General features: G+C 32.2%; 2 protein-coding genes across 2 annotated transcripts in view; both read left to right on the plus strand.

Moving 5' to 3' along the window:
• The first annotated feature begins 18,059 nt into the window (after positions 1–18,059).
• Positions 18,060–20,439, plus strand: LOC132727115 (uncharacterized). Its single transcript, XM_060712522.1, has 4 exons — positions 18,060–18,135; positions 18,787–18,853; positions 19,767–19,905; positions 20,312–20,439. The coding sequence occupies exons 1-4, from the start codon at positions 18,060–18,062 to the stop codon at positions 20,417–20,419; spliced, it is 390 nt and encodes a 129-aa protein (XP_060568505.1). The 3' UTR covers positions 20,420–20,439.
• LOC132727116 (sushi, von Willebrand factor type A, EGF and pentraxin domain-containing protein 1-like) overlaps positions 20,433–20,975 on the plus strand; it is a 28,956-nt gene continuing 28,413 nt past the window's right edge. The window contains exon 1 of the mRNA XM_060712523.1: positions 20,433–20,471. Coding sequence (XP_060568506.1) covers positions 20,433–20,471 — 39 coding nt within the window. The remainder of the gene's footprint in view (positions 20,472–20,975) is intronic.

The following is a 20,975-nucleotide window of genomic DNA, read 5'->3' on the forward strand; positions in this document are numbered from 1 at the left end:
CATTTTTGGTTTTCAATAAATTCAATAAAATTCAATGGGATTTTCTTTGAATGAATGATGACTCTTAATTAATATAACTATGTGAAATGTGTAAATAATGAATACTTTCTTGTGGTGGAGGTTAAGTTTGTGTAATTTGTCCTTGTTAATTTTAAAATTGACTATTTATTTTATAGTTGATATACTGTATATGAAAATAGCTATAACTATTTTTTAATTAAAACGGATATTCTTGTTTAGGCCCCTTATGATGTTTGTTAATTGTTATTATATAATTATATGGATGTTTCAATTCCATTTGGATTTTATTTAGGGTTTTGTTAGGTCAAATTATGTCAATTTATAGATATTTCACTGGTTTTCATAGGAATCTGAAATATCTATTTATTTGATACCATATATGATATTTATACATTTGTTTTAGATGAAATAGCTATTAACTATGACGTCACGTCCGGCATAACAAATTAAAATTGTCGCTCCGGAAAAAAAATATTCTTATTTATATGATAAATTGATCACAAATCATCAATTAACTTTGAGCAGAAAAATCACTGTAGAAGAAAATGCAGAAAAAGATTTATACTTATTATCAATTTACAAGCGAAAGCATCTCTTATTATCATCAAATTCTATATCATTATACTCATACAAGGCGAACTTTTACTTCGGTCAATTTAGCAGCTACGGTGAAGATTCTATTAGCGCTGACAGGTGATATTGCGCTTAATTCAGGACATATCCACAACCCGTGCAGATCATGCAAACGAGCAATTGCACTGACACATCGTTCAGTTACGTGCGACAAATGTGCGTCTTGATGGCACATTAAGTGTGCTAGGGTGGACCCGACATTATATTCAACATTACAACGTTCCTCAATTAATTGGTCTTGTTTTCATTGTGAGGGTTTCTGCTTTTCGGACTCGTTCTTCGAAGACGAATTTGTTCAGGATGAGATCACAGGACAGACAGGTATTAACGAAACATCACAGACGGCGCCCGAGGACAATTATTCAAGTGCTTCAGTAACAATGGTCTACATTTTATTCATTTCAACGTAAGATCCATAATTCCGAAAATGTATGAACTGTAAACGATAGCTAATAACTGCAATGCAGCAATTTTTTCGATATCAGAAACTTGGTTGGACTCTAGTGTGTATGATGGTGAAATTGACATTCAAAATTATACTGTACTAAGAAATGATTGCAATAGAAATGGAGGTGGAGTATGTATGTACATTAGAAATGATATTTCTTTTAATGTAAGATGATTTGTCAAACAACACAAACGAATGAATATTTGTTGAGATACTTTTGCCGCGGAATAAACCTATTATTGTTGGAATATTATATAGGCCCCCTAAATAACCGATTTCAATAAGTATCTAGAATCAATTTTATCTAAGCTTTCATTCGAAAATGAAATATATATACTTTGCCGTTTGCTGTGTCACTTTGATTATTCTTCATCTTATTGGTACGAAGGACTGAGTAAGTCACTGAAGCACAAACTTCAAGTAGCTCAAAATAAGGTTGTACGTTTTCCTAGGACTTTGGTGACAAATAAGGTTCTGTCCGATCTTAAATAATTAAATGTCAATGATAGAGTTAGACAGTTAAGACTCAACCACATCCATAAAGTTTATTACAAAAAAGCCCTTCTTATTTAAATGAATTGTTTTAGGTTAGAAGAATATCCAATTTAAGATTTAGTAATTTAATTTTGTTTTGCCTCAAAATGATTCTTATCTTAAAAAAAACATTTTTTCTACAATGCCATAAAAGACTCGAATTCTTTACCAGACAACATTAGATCAATTGACAATATCCAAACATTTAAAACGAAAGTAAAACTTTTTTTAAGTAATGAAAATGATAAACAACTGAATAATATGTTTATTTATTATTAAATTGATGTGTAATTTATGATAAGGTTTTGTAACATGTTTATGTTGTACTTGATATGTTTTAGTTTAAACGAAATTCATTTCATTTTGTTTGTGTACAATGCACTTGTCTCATTATATTGAAAAATGTGTATTGATTGTTGAAAATTGTCATTTATTTTAACTTCTTTATAATTCATTTATTATTATGTAAGTTAGTGTAATAATTTTACAGTAAATGGACCCATTGGAAATAAGCTTTTAGCTTAATGGGCAATCCTAGGGTTACATAGAACATACTCATTTATTTATCTTATAATTATTTTTGTTGCATTTATATGTGTGTATTTATATATATGCAAGTTGATATATATGATAATATTGTATGTGTATATGTCTATTCCCTGAATAAATCGATACGAACCAAGTTGTTATTGTGTGTTTTAAGTTATCAATTGATATTTAATGCAAAAGTGGAGGATTGTCGGATACGATTTGAGCTTATTAAAATTATAAGTAAGGAAAAACCGGTGTCAAGGGCCTTTAGTATACAAACTGGGTCTCATAAACATCTGTTGTTAAATAGGAGGTAAAGGTGTACAAATATTACAATCCACTACAATCTACAGAGGGGAAGAAAAATAGGATATTACTTTAAAGACCTGTCTTGACTTCTTATATTAAAATTGCTACTGGGATCCAAGTCACGGTTATATTTTAATAAATAAAACAAAATAATAAAAGTGCCTCCACTGCCTCCACTTTTGTAGTTAAAAGTTTGGTTATTATTACTAAAAGCAGAGTTTTATGGGAATTTTGGATCATTTATTCCCAACTATGGGATATTATTTAATTAAATTTTGTCTGTTAAGCAACAGTTTAGGAGGAATAGTTATAACGCCTTAAAAATATGTATTGATTGTTTCATGGGTGGACTAAGTATATTTTGTGTGCTATATTCCAAGCCTACTGCATCAAGTGCGGACCGCAGCTCATTCCTATGGTCTTTGAACTGGTCTCACTCATGCAATAGGTGTGATATATTATTTCTCACTCCACATTGGACACAATTGGGGTCATCTTGCTTAATGTATTGGCCCTATATCCCCTGGTCACATGGTTGTGCCCAATCTCAGTCTTGTTATAGCCTTGTCTATTTCAAGATTATTATCCCCCGCCGATGGAATCGGGAGGGGGATATAGTTTTGGCGTTGTCCGTCTGTCCATCCCTCCGTCCGAATTTCGTTTCCGGAGTAGTTCTCTGCAACTACTGGCTGGAATTCAACGAAACTTTATGGGAATCATCAATATCAAGAGATGCGCATATCGTCGGCTTGTTCCGGTCCGACCCTTTAACTCAGAGTTATGGCCCTTGATTAGTTATGTAGTATGTATATAGAGTAAAAATCGTTTCCGGAGTAGTTCTCTGTAACTACTGGCTGAAATTCAACGAAACTTTATGGGAATCATCAATACCAAGAGGAGATGCGCATATCGTCGGCTTGTTCCGGTCAGACACTTTAACTCAGAGTTCTGGCCCTTGATTAGTTATGCAGTATGCATATGGAGTAAAAATCTTGTCCGCACTACTTCTCTGCAACTACTGGCTGGAACTCAACGAAACTTTATGGGAACCTTCAATACTAAGAGGAGGTGCGCATATCTTCGGCTTGTTCCGGTCAGACACTTTAACTCAGAGTTATGGCCCTTGATTAGTTATGCAATATGCATATGGAGTTAAAATCGTTTCCGAAGTAGTTCTCTACAACTCCTGGCTTTTCTCATTGCATTTCTAATTGTAAGGAGCTCGGCGGTATAGATGGATGCATTATTGATTAACCTATCATTTTTGTCAATTTGTAGGGAAGGTATAACTACCACCGAGGCTACCCTGCCAGAGTCCGGGTCCTTTGATCCATCGTAAAAATATGTGTTTGACCTATATATTTGTTTATTAAAAAAGTTTGAGATTGTCTTCTAATTGATAAGGGTAATATACCGACCTTCACCTCGAGGTCCCTAGCAGATGTGGGGCGAAGGGCCCTGGGGGATCGGAGGACAGTGTTTTGAACGGTATCGAGTTTATTTAAATGTGTTTTCTTAGCACAAGAATATATTTGAGCACCATAATATATCTTTGAACGTATTAAGAATTTACATAGGAGTAAAAGGCTATTCTTGTCAGTCCCAAAATCAGTGCCTTTTAACATCCTCATGACATATAAATCCTTTTTACATTTGTTGACCAAAATCATTGATATGCGGTCCGAATGTTAATTTTTGATCTATAAGTAAACCGAGGAATTGGACCGTTTTAACAAAGTTAATTAGAGTACCACCTAAAGATACGTTCAAATTGTGCTTGTTTCGATTGCCAAATACAATACTCACAGTTTTGGTTCAGATATTTTAAAGCCACATTTGTGTGCCCATCCAAATAGAGAGTCCATACAAGCTTGTACATCCTTTGCTAGCTTAACCAAATTGGAGCCTGATTTCCAGGTGCTGGAATCATCAGCAAACTGGCTAATAACCATACCGGAACCTGAGAAATATTCTGGTAAGCTGTTAATAGATAATAGAAAATAATAACGGCGAGAGGATCGAGCCCTTGGGTGTGCCACGCTACACCTTCAACTAGAACCGATATTTTACTGCCTTCCAAAAAGACCGTTAATACTGAAATCAGGCACCAGTCATGCCATGTTCTTTGAATTTATATAAAATTCCAAAATGCCATGTGAGATCAAAAGCTGCTGTCAGGTCCAAAACGATTGCTAGCACTGATCGTGATCTATTTTTTTCTAGGATCACGTCGTACTGCAGTCGAGCAAGCTGGTCTAAAGTGCTCCTCCCCTTTCCCCTTTCTTAAGTCAGATTGAAAGGGGTTTATAATGTTTTTTTTTTATTCCAGCAGATATTCTAAACGGGCCTTAACAATTCCCTAAAGTAATTTCTCTGAGTGAGATGTTAGGCTAATAGGTCTATAAGATTTTGGTTCTGTTTTATCTTTACCATTTTTGAATATAGGTATAACACATGCCTCCTTCCAAGCTTCGGGGTTAATCCCCTCACTCCACACCTTATTGTACAGCCAAAGCCATATGTCCAGCATCCCCTCTGGCAGGTGCTTGAACATCTGGTAGGATAAATAATTAATTGATTTTTTTATGAAAAAAGCTAACCCTCCTGCTATACGTTTACTATTAATAGCACTCTTATTAAAATGTCTGTGTTCAGGGGTGTATTCAGGGATTGATTGTTCTTTATTTTAATTCAGTTTAGTTTCCTGGATACAAAAGATATCAATGTGAGGGTTATTATCAGAAAAATGTTTAATTTCTGTATATTATTTGGCTTGTAACCCCTGAATATTGTGTGAAATGATATTTAGAGATTAAGACATGACTGGGATGGTTTAGAGAACTTCTTGTTATTGGAAAATTTAATAAAGGTACTTATTGAAGCTCTCCCCTTCTTAAGTTTACCTGGGGTGACAGGGGCCTTGTTCCCTCCTCCTAACATGTTTGCCCCCGGTATGTCAAGACCTTGTGGTTTTTTGTTTTTAAAGCCACAGTTCCACCATGGGCTAGTTTCGGGCTCGGACTTAAAACCAATTCTATTTAACGGGACATTCTTTATGAAATTGTCCTGCCGGTTATGGGCTGGTCTGCTTTTATTGTTGATTATATCTTTAATTAAACTTGCAAGTTCGTCTAGGCAGACCGATTTGGTTTCTGTAGATCTATTGTTGTCTTTTTTAACATATATAGATCCAAAGTGTACATGCTTTTTATTGGCCGGAGATATTTGGGCAGATTTATTAGCCAATGATGGTACCATAGTAATACTCTTAACTGGTGTGTCAGGGATTGACATTTACCCGGAAAGAGATCGATTCTTGTATCCCTCGGGGGATGCGTCCATCGAGGGACTTTTTAGATATGAGAAGTGCATAGAGACGAGAGTCCTCATCTTTGACATCAAAGTCCTCACAATCACTCACAGTTCGAGCCTTTGAACCATCTGTGGTGACGGGTGACCCTTCTGCTACCTGCGATGACCCTCTGATCTCTATGTTATTAGGTGTGGAAGAGGATTATTTACCTCCTTGATAATGGCCTCCTCCTTTTTCAGTATAACCTGGGCCTTGGCCAAGCCTACTTTCCTGGCTCGGGCAATGGCTGTAATTACTGTTACGCGGAAATAGGCGACACATCCCGTGTATGCCGCGCTATGTCCCTCGCCACAATTAGTGCATTTAATTGCTTGTGACCCATAGGACCTTGTGTTATGGTCCCCGGCACTCCTGCCGCACCTAGTGCTACCCCTGCTGGACTTGGCCATATGACCAAAGCTCTGACAAAGATAGCACCTGGTGGGAGGCTTAACATAGGTCTCTGTCTTATACGTAATCGTACTAAAGATGGCAAATGAACAATTTTATCATAATAAACAAATCGGTTACAACACCTTTTATTTTGTATCAATTAACTTTAATTGCCTTTGTCACTATCACGAGGTGTTAAAACCAAGTGTCGCAGACTGTCAATTATTTAGAACATGTCGACCCGCAACTATTGTTGTCTGTTTGTGTTCGACCGAAAAGGTTTGATTGTACACTATATTTCTGCAGAAGGGACCAGAGATCAGGTTCGAGAGTTCGAGCGATTGGTGTTCGAGCGATCCGAGGTACATGTACACCAATATATATTATATAGGAATTTTGCCGGGACTAGGCGATGAGTTCGAGCCAAGGGAGGTATTCAAGCGATCTGAGTTCGAGCGAACGAAGTTTAACTGTATTTTAGTTCAAAAGATATTTTTCTTATTGAATTCATGCGAATTGATATTTACATATTGAAATCAAACGAATGCTTTAAATGTCGTTTCTGTGTATACTGTTCGTCAACTATAGTTTTAGGTCATAAGTTTCATTTGAAATGTAAACGCTGATTTTACAGCCACTACATTGTTCTGGGAAGATAGGATATAGTCATTATTTCTTCACATAATATACATACACATCTATCTTATAATGACAATGTAAAGTAAGTATGCGGTAGGTTGGTGTGTTAAAAAAAATGCAAAAGTGTTTAAAAGCTTACATTTTTTTCTCAATTACACGTTTTAAGCAGCCGCCCTTCTTAAGAAGTCAATGTATAGTTGGGCTTCCCACAACTAGCGGCAAAGAAATTTATATTATTTTTAACATAATAAACAAGACTAAAACCAGGATAACCTTCACATCTATGCACTCGAAAAGTATGATCTTTTTATACTAACGATCTCTTTAACAACTTTGCACGTGCCCTACGGGTAGAAGAATGCTAAAAAGTTCGATTATATATTTTTGTTATCAATTAATTCAAAAGCAAAAGTAGCAGTGTTTCCACATCTAGGAGTATACAAGGGGAATGCCCATCAACCATTGACAGGCACTGTATAAATGATAAGTATTTTAAAGCAAATCATGATCATTCAGTTTAAAGTAGACTGATTCTAAAGTTATTGAATGAAACTTTGATAAGAAAAATGTATGCAATATTCTCACGCAATATGGAGATATCTGTATTCACGTGAGGTTTAATTGAATTTGATAAAGATTGAAACACGGTAGATCAACGGCATGAGCCTTATTGTGCATCACACCTATTATTAAAGACTTACTTTGTATAGTTATATCGTTATCATAGAAATTGTGTGCGTCTTTATGGCAAAAAATTAATACCTTTTAAAATCAAAATTTCCGTTGAAAAATGAAGATGACCCCACGTCATTGATTTAAGATAAAGGTAATGTATATTTTGCTACAAACCATTTACATGTAATTTGTTATGGTATACCGATAACATAGCCTTAAGCTGGCAATAATATTGTATAAGATAAAGTATTGAATTCAAAGCGTATATTATCTGTAGATCGAACCTTATTTCTGTCTAAAATAAATCCAATAAAATGATTTAAAAAAACACAAAAAACCAAACAAACGAAACCAAAAACACAAGAAACGGTGGTAAGGAAAAAACCTCTTGAACTGAAATACACCCAAAACCAACATTATATAACCAATTTTTTGTGCAATTGATTAGCGTACTTGGCTTTATAAAGATTTACACACTTACAATACAGTGTGACTACTTATGGACCAATAAAATGCGCTACAACGTACAAGAAACACACTTGCTGAAAAAGAAATCTATGACATCTTCAGATAAATGTGATTCAAGCCGTTTTATGAGGTAACGCAGATGTTCATGTATAGTGCTTCGCGGTAACGCTGGAAAATGTGCTTTTATATATATATGTTATTAAATTGTTTACACAGGTTAAGCGCATTTCATCAACAAATTTTATCAAGTGTTTTGTAATCTAGTTAATGTTCTTTCTTCTTCAAAAATTATTAGAAGTTCATGATAATTAGATCTTGACATTTTTCAACATTTTCTATTAATATCTTTACATTGAAATATTGCATATATAGTATACAGTTAGTTTTTATTCATTTATTATTATTTAGCAACATTTAGAATTTTGATGTTTGATAGAAAGTAAACGTTTAATTTAAGATTTCTTTTAACATGTCACTTTCTAATACATGTACTATTATCTCGATTGAAAATCTGATTGTATTTAAAGCTGGAGGCCTTAGAATACGAGCATATGTATAAATTTAACATACCTGGTCTCGAAAAATAACATCGTTATTGATCTTGACAAATTAATTAAAAAGTGTATTTCCTTTGCCTTGAGTTAATTTAACTAAGACCAGCCATACTGAAACGTTTACTCTAAAACCGTTATAATCAATGTAAAATGGTTAAGGAGTTGTCCCCCTTTGAAGTAACAATTTTAGAATGGCTATATGTGTATTTTATTAACATTTTTATGATTTAATGTTTTTATATTTATATTACATTGTGATGAATCGTTATTGTGAACCATCATTACTTATTAAATTCATCATTCCTTAGTTTCAATATGTGCAAGATACATAATGACTCATGAATAGACATGTTTAAAAACTCTCAATATTGAATGAGACATATATGTATTACTTTTTCTTTTTTTGTTATTGGTGATGTTGTTTAAGGGCGCACAAATACAGTTCAGACTATATAGCGCCGATAGGAAAGATCATTATGGCTATCTTCGAGTATAACATACTTAAACATTGGTCAAAACCATCTATTCTTCTCCAAGTTGAATTCCTAATATGAACCCATTTAGCCGCCTCTGGATCAAACAGTGGCTACATTCTTAACCTAATACCATAAAGGCAACCCTCCGCCACAAAAGGTAAATACAAAGGTTACAGAGGTACAAAAATGAATAATTTAAATTTATAACTTAACAAAAGGCAATGTCTTCAAGTAAAGTTGACTTTAAATAGCACATTATGTATCTCACTATGATAGACTTATATTCTTTAAGTTAAATTGTTATGATGTATTTTTACTTGCTTATTTTTAAAAAAGTGATATTTTTTATTATGCAAGGAACAGCTTGTTTAATTATTAAAATACAGAAATATGTCAAAAAAATAATAAGCCAGGCCGCTGACATATTCATCGTTATTGCGTTTGACAAATTTATTGTTAATTACTTTGCATATAAAACTGAATATTTAAAGCATACTTTGCTAAATATTTATTTACTGCATGTACTTAATAAAAGAGAAATGAACAGGCCGATGGCGTTTGACTTCTGTCGTGATAATTAGTATGAATTGAACAAAGTTGATTTGTTTAATTGATACTTTTTTTTTGATTTATAAAATGACTTTTTAGTCCTTGATTTTACTTTGTTTAAGGCTTTCTTTTTTAATTAGTTCAATATTGAAAGCATTTTTTTTGCTTTCTTTTGTATTATTGATATGGACTTACTTAATTATTTATCATATCCGCAGGTTAATATTCCAACCTACGCTAAAATAGTTAACACAATACATTTTGGTCAATTGTTCATATTAATATATTTTATCTGTAAGATCATGAAATTGATAAATTATTATATGTATTTAGATATAACAGTTCATGTTTATTTTTTAATGTATTGCTAATATCTTCAGTAAAAAATTCAAAGATTGTATGAAATTATACTAATATTATTTAAGATGAGCGGTGGTCTAATGCTTAACGTGCCTGCCTCCCAACCCAGAGATCATGAGTTCGAGCCCTACACGGTACACAACCATGTCACTTCAAATGATACCAGAACCGGTTGGTTCCAGAAAGTGGACTCAAAAGTGATTTATATAGACGCTTTTAAAAATGATTATTAAGAACAATGCATATCATTGCTGACCACGTGTGTTACCTTAGATATCAATATTATATGAGACTAATGGCTAAATCAGTTGCTTGAATGTAGTGACAAATTTTTGATGATGCTTTAAACTTATCTGTAGTGGACTTAACAATATATTTGGATAACTCACCTATACCTTCGAATAAATCTTATTTTGGAAAAGTGATATATTATTGCCGAAATATTTAAGAAAATACCAACGACTGACATAGACAATAATATCAGCATAATTATCATGTTTATTACAATATACATGGCTATGGTTACATTATAAAGCAATTACATTTGTCCACAATTACAATATATTAGATCTTATGTCAGTGTTTGTAAGCAAGGTAGCAATATATAAGTTGGTTGTCTCTAAGTATGAGTTAAAGTCTTATATGTATAGTACCAGAGTAGACAAATTTGGAACTATATATCGTCATATGAATACGATTTTTCAATATATTTATTCATTTTTACAATAATTGAAACCAATGTTTCAATATCTTGTTACAAAGTAGTAATAAATAAGTTGTTAACCAGTTCTCAAAATGAGCCGCGTCACAACAAAACCTATATAATGGGTTGGCGACCAGCATGGATCCAGACCAGACGATCCATGCTGTTCGCTTTTGTTTCTTTACTTGTAATAGCGTTTGTCAGCGAACAGCATGGATCATGATCAGACTGCGCGGGTGCACAGGCTGGTCTGGCTCCATGCTGGTCGCAAACGCATTATGTTGGTTTTGTCATGACGGGGCTCATATATATGGTAATAAAATAGCAATGTGCCGAACTTGGAATGATTCTACCTGTTTTTATACAATATTCAAATTGTATTTACACGTATAATTGTTTGTTTATGTAACTTATCAAACTGTTATAATTAAAGTCACAAACAGTATGAGATATTTGACAGATATTGTGTCGTTATTGAAGCTAAAAAATAATTGAATATGTTTGTAAGAACAGTTCAAAACATGGTTAATAACTTAAAAAAAAACACGTCATATAAATGAAATTCTTGTTTGTTTTGTTTTATTTATTTATTTTTTTTTAAATGCCTTAGGGAGTCATATAAAAATTTATTTAACAAAAAATTACACTTTTGGCTCTGCTTTTATATTAACTATTTTCTTTTGTGGTTAGTGCTTACATCGCACAATAGCGATGTTGCAGCTTTACTGGTGGAGGAAGACCTCGGTTGTCCTTTCGTGCTCTATTTCTGCGAGAGCCGGTACCTGAGTAAAACTACCGACATTCTGATAAATTCCTAGCGTAAATGAATCAAATGTCTCTGGCAGTTTTTGAACCCATACCAATAGCGGTGAGGAGCAAGTGGTTTGAAGTCTAGTTCCATTAACAATTTAGCCTCAGATGCCCCTATCAAAATATATATATGTCACAGAAGTTAAATTTAGTAATGCACCTACCCTTTTTTTGAAATACCATTTTTGATTTATTTGTTTTTACATCATATTATTGATTTTCTAAACCGCAGTCGGTACCTATTTTTTTCAATGTTTAGTTAAACACAGGGACAGCGTTATATTTCAAATTCGCAATTCATCCAATAAATAATTGAGAAACACTTTCGAGCCCATTCCTGAAACCAACCATTATTAAGCAATGGTGTAAAGGTTGTTGCTCAAGAAAACATGGCTTGCTTTTGACGGGGTTTGAACTCAAAACGAAATGGTCAAGGAAATTTTTATTTACATATTAAAAAAAGAAACAAAACCTAAAAAAGATTAATAATTGGCAGTGGAATAGAATGTATAAAACTAATTGCACTAACGAACGTGGAAAGCTAAAGGTACTGTCCACGTTGGTGTGTAAAATAAATATTGTTGCAACGTTTACTATATATTAAATGACACTTTACAGATGAGTTCACACTAAAGGTTAAACAAAGTGAACTAGGAGTGCACAAAGTGAACTATTAGTGCACTTTATAAGTGCACTTTGTAGTGCACCAGACCCTCTTATATGTATTAAGCAGTTTCCTTTTATTTCATTTGACTTTTACAAAAAGATAGATAAATATAGATAGTTTTTTTTTTTTTTTTTTGGGGGGGGGGGGGAATTATACCAAATTGTTATTTTTGATCTTAATTTATGGTTGTTTTAGTTAAAGATAAGGATTTAAGCATAAATAGCCTTTAATACATTAAAACATTGATATGTTTATAATTGGCCTAAATTTTGAGAATTTAATCACATTTATAATCTCTCTGAATGGAAAATTAGGGAATGACTCGAATGTTGGTCAGTATACTGATGTTAATAATCGAGGCTCGAGCGTGATAGATTACGTTCTATGTAAGCCTGAACTTTTTGAGCATGTAGATAATTTTCATTTAAATGGACCAAATATTTTATCTGACCATTGCTTAATTGAATTTTTGTTATTGTTTGAATAGCTGCCGGTTTCTTTTTGCCGCGCCAGTTTTTGGCAAATTCAACCCCTATTTTTACGCGCTTTAAAAAAATGAAAACTGTCTTAAATTGTCATATTTACTAAAAGGTTTAAAAGTTTATATGTTTTCTTTTTCTATCTTTGATACTTTTATGTAAATATGCATTTAAAGTTTGCATTTGCCATGGCAAAGTGTGTTTTGCCATGGCAAGTCGTCATTTTGCCATGGCAATTACTTTGCCATGATTGCAAATTAGAATTGCCATGGCAAGGTTTTTCCTACATTTTCCATGGCAAATTTGCCATGGCAATTATTTTTTCAAAACATCACAAAACATTCTAAAACTTATCCTATGACATGTTCTTGGTGCTATTGTTATATTTTTATTGCAACCTCTATTTTATATATATAGGGGATATATGTATGTAAATACAAAGGTTACAGAGGTACAAAAATGAATAATTTAAATTTATAACTTAACAAAAGGCAATGTCTTCAAGTTAAGTTGACTGTAAATAGCACATTATGTATCTCACTATGATAGACTAAAATTCTTTATGTTAAATTGTTATAATGTATTTTTACTTGCTTTGTTTTAAATGTTATATGTTTTATTATGCAAGGAACAATTTGTTAAATTATTAAAATACAGAAATATGTAAAAAAAATAATAAGCCAGGCCGCTGACATATTCATCGTTATTGCGTTTGACAAATTTATTGTAATTTACTTTGCATATAAAACTGAATATTTTTGTAATTAATGTTATTTAAATTATTTAAAGCATACTTTGCGAAATATTTATTTACTGCATGTACTTAATAAAAGAGAAATGAACAGGCCGCGTTTGACTTCTGTCGTGATAATTAGTATGAAATGAACAAAGTTGAGTTGTTTAATTGATACTTTTTCTTTATTTATAAAATGACTTTTTAGTCCTTGATATTACTTTGTTTAAGGCTTTCTTTTTTTAATTAGGTCAATATTGAAAGCATTTGTTTTGCTTTCTTATGTATTATTTATCATATCCGCAGGTTAATATTCCAACCTACGCTAAAATAGTTAACACAATACATTTTGGTCAATTGTTCATATTAATATATTTGTAAGATCATGAAATTGTTAAATTATTATATGTATTTAGATATAACAGTTTATGTTTATTTTTTAATGTATTGCTAATATCTTCATTAAAAAATTCAAAGATTGTATGAAATTATACTAATATTATTTAAGATGAGCGGTGGTCTAATGCTTAACGTGCCTGCCTCCCAACCCAGAAATCATGAGTTCGAGCCCTACACGGTACACAACCATGTCACTTCATATGATACCAGAACTGGTTGGTTCCAGGAAGTGGACTCGAAAGTAATTTACATAGACGGCTTTAAAAATGATTATTAAGAACAATGCATATCATTGCTGACCACGTGTGTTACCTTAGATATCAATATCATATGAGACTAATGGCTTAATCAGTTGATTGAATGTAGTGACAAACGTTTGATAATGCTTTAAACTTATCTGTAGTGGACTTAACAATATATTTGGAAAACTCACCTTTACCTTCGAATAAATCTTTTTGGAATTTTGGAAACGTGATATAATATTGCCGAAATATTTAAGAAAATACCAACGACTGACATAGACAATTATATCAGCATATCATATTTATTACAATATACATGGCTATGGTTACATTATAAAGCAACTACATTAGTCCACAATTACAATATATGAGATCTTATGTCAGTGTTTGTAAGCAAGGTAGCAATATATAAGTTGGTTGTCTCTAAGTATGAGTTAAAGTCTTATATGTATAGTACCAGAGTAGACAAATTTGGAACTATATATCGTCATATGAATACGATTTTTCAATATATTTATTCATTTTTACAATAATTGAAACCAATGTTTCAATATCTTGTTACAAAGTAGTAATAAATAAGTTGTTAACCAGTTCTCAAAATGAGCCGCGTCACAACAAAACCTATATAATGGGTTGGCAACCAGCATGGATCCAGACCAGACGATCCATCCTGTTCGCTTTTGTTTCTTTACTTGTAATAGCGTTTGTCAGCGAACAGCATGGATCATGATCAGACTGCGTGGATGCACAGGCTGGTCTGGCTCCATGCTGGTCGCAAACGCATTATGTTGGTTTTGTCATGACGGGGCTCATATATATATTTTTATTATTATTTATTTATTTTTAAATGCCTTAGGGAGTCATATAAAGATTTATTTAACAAAAAATTACACTTGTCTCTGCTTTTATATTAACTATTTTCTTTTGTGGTTAGTGCTTACATCGCACAATAGCGATGTTGCAGCTTTACTGGTGGAGAAAGACCTCGGTTGTCCTTTCGTGCCCTATTTCTGCGAGAGCCGGTACCTGAGTAAAACCACCGATATTCTGATAACTTCCTAGCGTGAATGAATCAAATGTCTCTGGCAGTTTTTGAACCCATACCAATAGCGGTGAGGAGCAAGTGGTTTGAAGTCTAGTTCCATTAACAATTTAGCCTCAGGTGCCCCTATCAAAATATATATATGTCACAGAAGTTAAATTTAGTAATGCACCTACCCTTTCTTTGAAATATCATTTTTGGTTTATTTGTTTTTACATCATATTATTGATTTTCTAAACCGAAGTCGGTACCAATTTTTTTCAATGTTTAGTTAAACACAGGGACAGCGTTATATTTCAAATTCGCAATTCATCCAATAAATAATTGAGAAACACTTTCGAGCCCATTCCTGAAACCAACCATTATTAAGCAATGGTGTAAAGGTTGTTGCTCAAGAAAACATGGCTTGCTTTTGACGGGGTTTGAACTCAAAACGAAATGGTCAAGGAAATTTTTATTTACATATTAAAAAAAGAAACAAAACCTAAAAAAGATTAATAATTGGCAGTGGAATAGAATGTATAAAACTAATTGCACTAACGAACGTGGTAAGCTAAAGGTACTGTCCACGTTGGTGTGTAAAATAAACATTGTTGCAACGTTTACTATATATTAAATGACACTTTACAGATTAGTTCACACTAAAGGTTAAACAAAGTGCACTAGGAGTGCACAAAGTGAACTACTAGATGTGGTTGCATGTGTGTGTGCCAGCGTGCGAGTGTGAATGCGTGCGCGTGTGTTTATGTTCTTATGTTTGTTATATTCATGTTCGAACTTCTCCAATTATTGGTGTTTAAGGTACACTTTGCTTGTCATTGTTCGCCATTTATAACATGCTTGTAATGCCATCATGGGCATATTGCCTAATGGAATAAAAGAAGAAACTACAACTACTACTATGTCATTATGATTATTTTTTACATTTGATTATACAAAAATTAAAGTCATTTAAATATGTGTCTTACACGTATTTTGTAAAAAAAAATACCGCTTTGGAGACGATAATATCCAAAATGCATTATGCCATTACGATTTTTTTGTATATTTGATTATACAAAAATTTTGGTCATTAATCTATATGACTTACTAGCCTGGGTGCCAACGCCTGAAGAATCCCAGGCTTATGACTAACATTCATTTTGAGAAAACGCATACTTATAATCTGCAAAATTGACTGTTCTTTGTTATTTACCCTGAGGCCCACTAACCAGCAGGAGAGTAGTATAATGAAAATAGTCCCTCTACCAATACACAGCATGACTTGAGATTTTCCTCTTCAATAAAAGTATTCCCTTTACACATGAAATCATGAATAAAGTTATCAAATTTATTTATTTTATGGATAATATTCTTATTATTTATATCTTTAAAACATATGCAAGCATTACACAGTTATACTAAATTATCACTGTAAATTGATTGTTTTTAAATCAATGTATTAATATTCTCTTTCAATATTGAACATGAGGAATTGTCTCTAAGTTATATATTATAGAAATAATATTTTAGCTTAAATATAAACCTTTCCTTGATTTGTTTGAGATTATGAAAAAAAATATGTTGTAACATTATAATAAACTAAATCAATTGGGCCAGAAATATCACAGTGAGTTTCCCATGTGTACACTAGAAAAATTGAAAAACATGGCCATTATAAAAAAAGCTTTAAAACACTTATTTAATTATCCATTACGGAGCATATTTAAATATAACCTTATTAATTCTATAAATTTGATTTTAAGGGGTATTATTTTACACTTACAGTTAAATACTGGTTAATAAAAATATGATTACAATAACAAAATGAATTTTAACTTTAATATGATACCACCTAAAATGTTTAATAAAACTGCTGAAATATTTATATTCATGAATTGGCCATATATTCCCAAAGTTTTTTTTCTTACAGCGGCTTTACAATGGATGCCCCCTGCAATTATCCAATAAACCATTTAGGTATCACCTTCCCTGGCCAGCCTGGTCATATTGTCTAGTGCACTAGAAGTTCACAAGGTGTGCACATCTAGTTCAGCTCTTAGTGCACAAGAAGTGCACAAGGGTGGGAAGTTTTGTGTGAACTTTACTGTATGTGTCCGAAAATTGAACCTTTGTAGAATTTGATATGTCGCAAGATAATTGGTTCAATTTAAAAGCAGTTATCTAATAAAAAAAAATTGCTATAAGGCATTTTAGTTCAGCTCTTAGTGCACTAGAAGTGCACAAGGGTGGGAAGTTTAGTGTGAACTCAACTTAATTGTGTCCGAAAATTGAACCTTTGTAGAATTTGATATGTCGCAAGAATAAATGTAAAAAAGATAATTAGTTCAATTTAAAAGCAGTTATCTGATAAAAAAAATTGCTATAAGGCATTTTATTCTGCGGACTTGCTGCAATGAAGGTATAAATAATGCTGTGTGGAGACTCTGTGGCATTAATTCATTAGTTTATACACACGTATGGACAAAATGGGTGTTCTTTACATACTTGTTATGTGCATTCTATGTAAGTACATTCATTGTTAATGATAATTACTATACGAATACTTATATTTTCGTCTTATAGATGAGAAAGTAATTTACTTTAGAATAATAATATTATTTTTATTTCACAGCTCTCAATTACTTGATGGATAATCCGACAGAAATTTACGTTTTGAATGAGTATTTTATATGTTAATAAAGATAAAAAGTTTAATTATATTGAGATGTGTTACAACGTGAAATATGTACATATTTTGTATTTATTGCAATTGTTAGCTTCACTTGTTAAGTTTATGATGACAAATATGTTAACAATATATAATATATAAACATAAAAATATGTGAAGTCTGAAATTTATGAATACAACTAACTTTGTCTGGTATTACATGCATTAACAATAAATTTACGAATATTATCATTTAGAAACACACATAATATTCTTATATATGATATCTGCAGGGCAAATAAACAACAGCGTCGGGGCACAAGAGATACGACCCCAAAAAGCTGGCAATTTGAAGGCAGTACAAAATTGGTTACTGTATATAAAACTCGGCAATGACGAGGTGTGCGCAGGTGTACAACTCTCTGATGAATGGGTTCTTACGCTTGCTGACTGCATTGATAAGAAAATGTAAGACATTATATCATATTTGTTTAAACATATTTATTCGATATATTTACATAATGTACGATATAATAATAAATAATGATTAATAATATTTACACGATACATTTTGGGATTAGACAGAAAAGTTTGAAAGCTAATGTCATTGAGTGTCCTTTCCCATATTGAATTATCATATATTTATTGCTTGATGATCATTTATCGTTGTCTAATTTATATATTACAAATGCATCTTAACTGTCTGGGAAAGGGGATTTTCATTGGAAGGAAATAAAGCAGCATAATTGCATGGTATTGTAGACTTGGTTTGAATGAGCCTGTTCTTGGGGGGAAAGTGCAACATCCCTCACGTAGCCTAGAACCGGCTTAAGCGGTATTCAATCGTCCGCACTAATTGTTTTGGAATCAATGATCACTGAAGGATTAGAAAACAACTCTGAAGTAAAGGTAGATGGTGACTTATACATCTTTCACACGGCACTTGATACATTCTCTACAACGATTGATTACGAATATTGGATGGAATGATTATATGGCCTGCCAAGATAAGCATAAAACAAATTTTAATTGACAAGTAACATGTGAAAAAGCCTTAGAATTTAATAGAATGAATTATTATATACTTTAAATAAAAGTCATGTGTTTTCTTAATTTTAGCAAGCTTACAAAATACAGCATTACAGTTTACAAAGACGGTTCAAGAAAGGTTATTGCCGAAGATCGGGTAAGTGTTATATTTTAATGTAAGAGGAGTTTGTGTAAAATTTGAAATTTATTGATGTTTCATTTAAAAAAAAAAACACCTTTAACATTATGACAATTGGCGATCTTTCTAAATACATTTGCACTGTAACAAATATGTGTTACATTTTAATGAGTCTCCACTGAGGTTTAAAAGCATACACATATACAATTTAAATTTTTAAAATAGAACAACTTAAATGCTTAAAACAAAAAGATATGCACAAGATGATTAAGAAATACTTAGAAATACTTAGAAATGTCTTTGTGAATAAAATGAATTGATTTGTGTTAAAACATCTAATCAAATCGAACAAAAAACCAGTTGTCTAACAGCTTATGAACGCACTAAATTTGACGTTCACTATTACAACTTTATGAATAAAATATCACTTGTTAGAGATATACGTCTTGAGGTTCAACTTTTGTCAACTTTTTATATCACGGTTTAACTTCACGAGATCCTTATTGCAAATTGGCTTGAAACAGATGCTTAAACTATATAGTTATCAACGTGACAACGCGATTTCAATTCATGGAAGTGAGATCATAAAACGTGAATTTGTTTAGTTGAAAAAAGTGAAGTCATAAGGTTGAAATCGATAATCGTAGAGGTGCATTTGAGACCATTCGTAAAATGAACATATCACGCACACTGACATTTTTCATTAGTATCTTAAACTGAAAACAATAGGTCCTATTCACATATTCTAGGAGTTAAAGGCACATTTTCAGTAAGGACTAACTGCATCTGCTACAGGTATGTAATTGATATTAAATAGTCTTTCCTTACCCTGTTTTTTTTTCTTTCCTCGCTTTTTCTTTTTGTTTGGTAAATATTGACGTATGCTATGGAAATTTTATTTCAATGTTGGACATTTATTCATCTATTTAAGGACTCTGTTGGAAAGCTATTTATCCTTCTTAAGATTGAAAAGGAAACAGAAGCAACAAAAACAAAATTCACACAACTTGCTGACTCTATGCTACCCTCTTCAAAGTACAAGTTTCATCTGTACAATCGAGACGATTCTGGTAAATTATAAAAATAATAAATGCGAGAGGATAAGATATACGTATAAAGTCTGTTCAATAAAATTGTAAAAAAAAACAATAACTTTTATTCAACAACATTTAGATATCTTAGTTCGTTAATGTATTTAGATAACGCTAGAACTTAAGTAATTAAATAAATGCAAGCTTTGTTATTCAAAGTATACATTTGTTATCAACAACGAAACATAGTCGAAGAAAAAAAATATTTATATACGATTCAGAAAATAAACAACAAACTCCTTGATAAAAGGGTTTAACCCCTCAACATGTTGAGATTGATGAACTTTTGGAATAGATATGTAGTTTTCAACAATGAAGTTTTGATAAATGCTTTGTTTTACGATTCTATTCCCGATCACTTTGCTTATAAATGTATCCATTACAGATAAAATCATTGCAAATAAGGTCGATTTTGTCAGAGGAACTCAATGTGAGAAGGAAGAAATTGATGGTAATTTTGACGAGACACATATATGTGTTCAAGGCAACATGAATAAAAAAGCTAGATGTCTAGTACGTTAAAATTGAAATTGTGTTATTTTACAGTAATCACTCTAATCGTATTATAACAATAATCGTGTAAAAACGTAGTGATTAATTAAGGAAGATCCTATAAGAATTTGCAAAAGTCTAAAGAAAACGTATTACTAATGTCTGTTTCGAAATCTTAAAATGCATTCTTTTATCCTGAGAAAAAAATAAGAGATGTGTTTTCAGACTTACTTTTTTAGAGATGTTTTTTTTTAAGATGATCACATCTAAGACATCTAAGATTTGCTAATTAGTTGTGTAGATGAAGTAAATGGCTGAGGCGACTTGTACGTTTTGAACAAGGTTCTTTATTTTCTTCCTTTTTGTGAGTCGCATAAAAATTCTTGCTGTGATTATCAATTTACCATATCATACGAAATGGTTTTTATAGAACTAGAACTAATTTATAACAAGTATTCATAATTCAGAATTTTAAAACAAAGATGTACTGTCAGTTCTGAATGATGTGAAAATTCGTGCCTCGGTGCAACCGCCTGTGACCTGACTTCAGCGGAAGG

This window comes from Ruditapes philippinarum, unplaced genomic scaffold (assembly GCF_026571515.1).
Source record: "Ruditapes philippinarum isolate M1 unplaced genomic scaffold, ASM2657151v2 ctg1006_1_1_1_1, whole genome shotgun sequence".
NCBI lineage: Eukaryota > Metazoa > Mollusca > Bivalvia > Venerida > Veneridae > Ruditapes > Ruditapes philippinarum.